Source organism: Siniperca chuatsi, linkage group LG18 (assembly GCF_020085105.1).
Source record: "Siniperca chuatsi isolate FFG_IHB_CAS linkage group LG18, ASM2008510v1, whole genome shotgun sequence".
Taxonomy (NCBI): Eukaryota; Metazoa; Chordata; class Actinopteri; order Centrarchiformes; family Sinipercidae; genus Siniperca; species Siniperca chuatsi.
Window position 1 is genome coordinate 1,165,662 of NC_058059.1, and position 6,373 is coordinate 1,172,034.

Consider the following 6,373-nt stretch of genomic DNA (forward strand, 5'->3'; position numbering starts at 1 on the left):
AGAAATACATCTTTAATAACAGCGGGACAAAAGTTACACCATGCTCCTTCCGTCCCTCCCCTGTCTCCGTCAGCTTTACTCTGGCTAGCATGACAAATGAAACCTTGGCTGATACTTGGCCTACGGATAGTTCTAACAGATCATATACATTTACAATCGACAAATAAATATGACCGGAAGATCGGATCGGGCTGGTCTTCAGACTCAGTGACGGCGTGCACCGCCCGTGGACGTCGCCGCCTGTTCCTGACTTCCGTGTTACAAGAGAAAAGGCGTTGCAGCCGTCCCCCTGATACCCCCCCCCCCCCCCATAAAAGAAGATAGTTATTAAAAACAATTTGAAAACACTAATTGAAGTACCTTAACTTAATGATGGCGTAAAGAAGCACGTTTCATTAGAACAAATGTTCATTCAGCTCAGCAAATACAAACAAAGGCTATTTCATTTATTTAAATACGCTGGTGTGATACCTCCGTACACCTCAGTAAAGCTCTTGGTTTTTGGTAGAGCCCCCCCCCCTGGAGAAACATGCACCAGCTGCCACTGGGTGTAACGCACCAAAATGAGCTCACTATAAGACAATATCAAAGTAATACGATTCATAGAAATGTGATATTTGATATACAGTTATAATACATGCATGAATGTACATTCATTGATGAATACGTGCACATATAGTTAATATTCACACATGTGCACACAGCTTGATGTATATGTATTATATGCATACTGTCACTGGCATCATCTGTGTTGCATATACACACGGCTGGCAAAGTAAAGGAAATATATCACAGTAGGAATTCCTTCGCATATTTGAATATGTTCAGATGTTTGGTACTGACTGGGAACGCTTCTTCCCGTAACACACCTCTCAGGAGAACAGAAAGCAAACTGTGTGTTACATATTTGTTTATTATTGTCACATGATCATATGTATAAACATCCCTGAAGGTCTGTTGGCAGCTCAGTGTTTCGTGCTTCATCACCCGTGACAGTTTTCACACACTGTTATGCTTTACACTCGACAGCTGGTGTGTCATTGTTTACTTGTTTACGACTCGTCTGCCTGCCTCATTTATTGGGATTTTTTTAAACAAAACTGCTGGTTTCTCAGAATGACAAGTGTTCGGGTGAATCAGTTTTTATGTTCTGTCTTCTGTGTCTTACTTCGCTTCACACATTTCAACAGAGGCTGATGGGAATGTCATTCCTTTCGACCTGATGATGAAGATATTTCAGTGGTGGACTGACAGACATTCCTTGCTGTCAATAGATCACCCTTACTTGTGTTTCCCAGCAAGACATTTTCATGCCTTGAGGCACGCACAGACCTCTCCAGAATCGTCAAACATCAATAACGTCACGTACACCTGTTGTAATAATGTATATTTTCAGTTCAATTTCTGTATCCATCAGCGGCAGGAATATGTGCGTTGCATCTGCAGTCTCCAGTTTTAGATGCACAGCGAGCACCTTCATTGAGTTTTCTGCATTATTTAACATTGACCTACCTTTTCGACACACTTACGAGCAGTTCTGCGCAGGGTTGAGGCTACCGCTGAGGTCACGGCCTCTGTGTGTTTTCTGGGGATTTGGAGGTTTTTAGCAGCAGAGGGGGAGTTTATGGTCTGGCAGAGTGGGCACAACTTCACCTACCTGCAAAGTGCATGGAGAAGGGTCTTAAACGGTCAGAACTGCGACAATACTTTATTTTATAACTATGTTTTCTGGTGAACAGGAGAGTTTTGGGTCTTATGACCTCAAAATCCTGGCTGGCTGTAGCGTTAACTGTTGAAGGGCGTCCAGCAGCAGTCAGACTGCTTTTGTTATTGCATTCACAGAAATGGCACTGATAAGACTAACTGGTTTGAAAAACATATATATTTAAAATATATATGACAACAGACAGCGATGAAAACACGTTTTCTCCAATTGATCGTTCACTAAGCCCCGCCCTCCTAAGTTACTGTTGCCACGCCCATCAAGCTTCACGGCACACAGGCCTGCAGCTAACCGTGACAACGGCGAAGATTTATCAAAAATTCTTAGCAGTTTTTCAAAAACAACGAGTGCTTGATTTCAGACAGAAGTAGACAAAAGCCGTTTCTCATTTCCAGCCGGCGACCGTCGTTTCTGAAGGCTGACAGCTGTCCCTGGCCGGTTTCATCAGCTGTGGCTAGCTAGCTAATTAGCTAACGTTAGCTCTGCGAAGTGGTCGAAAATGTATTCTCTGGCTGACTTTTCAATGTTTCCGGCCGACTGCTTTTAAAACGAGAATCTTGTAAAAGGATCATGTTTATGCACTGAGGGTCAGGGAGTAGGTAAGGGTTAAATTCAAACCAATCTCTACTTACTCATAATCAGACTGTTGCATGATTCTGATAACAGCCCACAGCAGCAAGGGATCAATAATTTATAATGGACAATTTGCAGGACACGCTGCCTCTCCCGGCATGCACACACACACACACACACACACACACACACACACACACACACACACACACACACACACACACACACACACACACACACACACACACACAGGAGGAGACAGTCATAGAGAGATGTCTATAAAAAATAAAGCATTCTGTGGTGTGTTTGCTAGCATGGCTGTAGAGCTCAGTGTGAGCTTTAATACGCGTCCACCAAAATTAAAGCGTGTCACACAAGTTCACCACTTTCTTCTGCTGCATTCACCAGACGTTATCATCTGTCCTTCATCAACGCTCTGAGGTCGGTTCTGGTTTCCTTAAGCTTGGGACTGTAATGGCAAGAACAAACAGACTCTCTGATATAATAACATACAGATATTATTATAATTGTTTGGCGTCAATACTTCATCTGTGTATGACTGTTTGGACTGCGAGATGAGAACAGTACACTAATGATGATGACATGGAACTACAAATGATCCTATTGATTGTTCTGTCCAGACTTCTGGGACTCCTCGGTACTCATTCAGAGCAGGTTATACTGATGTATGTTTTCGCTGCTGTGAGTCCGTCTGCAGACGCTTGAAGTAAACCTACAGAAAGACGAGTGATTGCCTCGAGAGTTTCTTTAAACAAAAGGAACTGCCGCTACAGGACAAACCTGAAGACGAGCTGAAACCTGCAAAGACAAACCAACATAGAGACTGTTTCCACCAACAAGGAGCAGACGAGTGATTCATCATCATCCCATCAGCCATCACACCCAAAGCACATTCATGATCGGAGATACCGTCGACACGTGTGTGTCCCCGCCTTTATAAGATGCTGAGAGCGGTGGTTCCCCGAGTTTTTTAAACCAGGGCACCACCTCTTAAAGATTTTTTTTAAAGACGGTGTAGTCCCTCATTCGTTGTATCGTAGAAAAGGTTTCAGTCGTAGTCGTCTGGACGCTGTTTTCAGAATCAAGACGTTTCGGCTTTTTCACAATTGAGAATGGCTTCCGGATGGGAGCCAAACGTCTTGATTCTGAAAACAGCGTCCAGACGACTACGACTGAAACCTTTTCTACGATTTTTTAAAAGATTTTTCATTACTTCATCACTTCATAACCTGACCTAAGCAGCCTCTTCTGTTATACTTCTTCATCACCATGACACACACACACTGTAGTTTATTCTGCCTCAGTCCCACACACACCGTCCTGCTGCCCCAAACACTCACTACAGCGCCACACGTGATTTACGTCTTCAGTGGGAACCAATGGGCTCCCACTTCATATCGTTATGTGCAGTATAAACAAATCAAGAAAACATATGCTGTCTATACTGTACTTTTCATTTCATATATACATTTCAGCACATCACTCATGTGTGAAAACATAGTTTCATAATTTAAAACTTTCCACACGCATAAGGACGATGTCAGTTTGTGACTTCTGTAGCCGAATGCTAATGAGAAGCGTGGAAACACCCTGCGACCTCTCACAGCATGTTTTCTGAAAAGTTGAGTGAGTTAATTATCATGCAGCCATGTGGTGCAGAGTTTCTGGCATCGCGTGGAGCGACACTGTCTGTGTATCAGCAGCATTGATCACGGTCTGTGCTTACCCATGATGTGTCACTGAAATGTGTTCGTTCATTCGTCCGTGGGCGGCGGGCAGAATAATTTGAACCTCGACCTTTCCCCGGAACCATTTGATAAAACACCGCCTGTTCTAAAACATATTCATCTCTCGTCTTTTTTCTAATCGCTAATACATATGCAGCCCAGCATCCTATGAATTACGTCCATATTGGAGAATTCTGCGCCTCGTGATTTATGTCAAGTGTCAATACAGGAAGCAGCAGTGGCAGGCCCTTTGAGCCCCTGCTGCTTATCAGGGTTAAGTTGACCTTCGTCAGCGCTGCACAGCTGAAGCACAGCTGAAGCACAGGGCCCGTGTGTTGTGTTCACGGCCAAAGAAAAGGGACTAAATCTGTTCACGTCTGTTGGCGTCTCTTCAGGAACACTTCTTAATGTTCGTGCTAGTGTTAGGATGAATGTTAGCAGCAATGTCAAAGGTGTCCAATCACGGTTCAGAGCTGCAGTTCAGGTCAAGTACAAAAGCCACTTAAAACTGACAAATGATGGATGGAAAACACCTGTTATTAAAACTGTAACATATAATGTAGATTAACTCTCCTCTCAGGTGACATTTGAAAAGACACGTCTCGCAAGCATTTAAAAATGAACTGCTTATTTCATCCTTTACAGTAGGTGGCGCATTGAGCCTGATTCTATATACAGGACATGTGATTAACTGTTGACAAAATGACGAGTATTAAATAGAAGCAGTTACTCTTCACAGCCTTTTTCATTTCAGTTTACATCGATCAATTAATCAAGTTACCACCTGAACCTGGAGGCCCCTGACCCTCATGTACATGTTCACCTTTTTATTAACTTTAACCGTGATCTATATCAATAATAATGATGAATACGCACATTGAGGACTAGAGCTGTAACGGTTCGTGTGTTTGTGCCGAACCGGCACGGTTCACGGTCCGGTGCACGCAGACTACACGTATGTAGACTGATGCTCGTAATGTGGAACCAAAGTTCCCAAGCACGAGTGCCTTCGGGAAACTTTTTTAGCTGTACGCTGGTAGCAACGTGTGCTGAGGTTTGCACAACAAGCTGATGCTACATACAGTATGTGCTCCAAGATCCTTCCATCCTCCAGCTCTCCGTCATCCTCTGCTCCACCCAGACCGTCGTCTATCTCCCTTCACCAGCTTTCTTCATCCCTCCTAGCATCCCTCTCCCCCTCCATCACCGCTGCCTTCCCCACCAGCAGCAGGGACAGCAGCAGAGCCGCAGAGGCCGCCTGGGTGACTCTATCTCTGCCATCTTTAAATCCTCCAGTGGGGCAACTGGAATCATTTCATTGTATGTTTTATAAGTAAAAGGCTGGTCTGTGTGTATATGTGTGTGTGTGTGCGCTTCAAGCGAGGCTTTGGCTGTGTAACAGGGTGAGAGGATGTGTGTGTCTGTGTGGGATCGAGGGGTTGATATCACTGCCAGTTTATCAGCAGCTGGGTCTGATTGGAACTGGGCCTCAGGACAGTAAAGTAATATAGTGCTGAACTGAGATCTCCTCTCATCAGATCCCAGGGCTCAGTGTGTGTGTGTGTGTGTGTGTCACGTGTGCATTTGTTAGTGTGGCCTCTGTTGTGTACAAGATCTCTGATAGGCTGGAAAGGTGTCACTGTGTGTGTGTGTGTGTGTGTGTGTGTTCCTGTGTTCTGTAATGAGCTCAGTGCACATGCTCCCACACGTCGCTGTAAAGTGTGGATTCACAGAGAGCAGTGGAGATAATAGTGGAAAACACAGAAGCGACCAGAACACGCCTTCAAAGTCGTGTACTTTTACATCGTCGGCAAATTACATTTTCTATAATTTAAACGTTTCCTGCGCTGTGTGCTCTGACAGTCTCTTGTCAAGAGATGATGGTGAAAATAACCTCCATTCACGCGGGGGGGGGGGAGTCTTCACTGTGTTTCTCAGTAATTTAACTCATCGCTCAGGACGGCATTTTAACCCTGGTGAAATGACAGGATGTGGTCTGTGACATTCAGCAGGACAAGGACTAAAGAGACTAAAGCCTCCTCGGGGGCGCAGGAGAGCTGGAGGGGAGGCAACGACAGGCCTCTGTGTGTTTTCTGGGGATTTGGAGGTTTTTAGCAGCACAGGGGGAGTTTATGGTCTGGCAGAGTGGGCACAACTTCACCTACCTGCAAAGTGCATGGAGAAGGGTCTTAAACGGTCAGAACTGCGACAATACTTTATTTTATAACTATGTTTTCTGGTGAACAGGAGAGTTTTGGGTCTTATGACCTCAAAATCCTGGCTGGCTGTAGCGTTAACTGTTGAAGGGCGTCCAGCAGCAGTCAGACTG

General features: G+C 44.7%; 1 protein-coding gene across 1 annotated transcript in view; it reads left to right on the top strand.

Moving 5' to 3' along the window:
* Positions 1–6,094, top strand: part of helq (helicase, POLQ like) — a 180,346-nt gene extending 174,252 nt beyond the window's left edge. The window contains exon 17 of the mRNA XM_044173584.1: positions 6,033–6,094. Coding sequence (XP_044029519.1) covers positions 6,033–6,068 — 36 coding nt within the window. The 3' untranslated portion in view covers positions 6,069–6,094. The remainder of the gene's footprint in view (positions 1–6,032) is intronic.
* Positions 6,095–6,373: the final 279 nt, after the last annotated feature.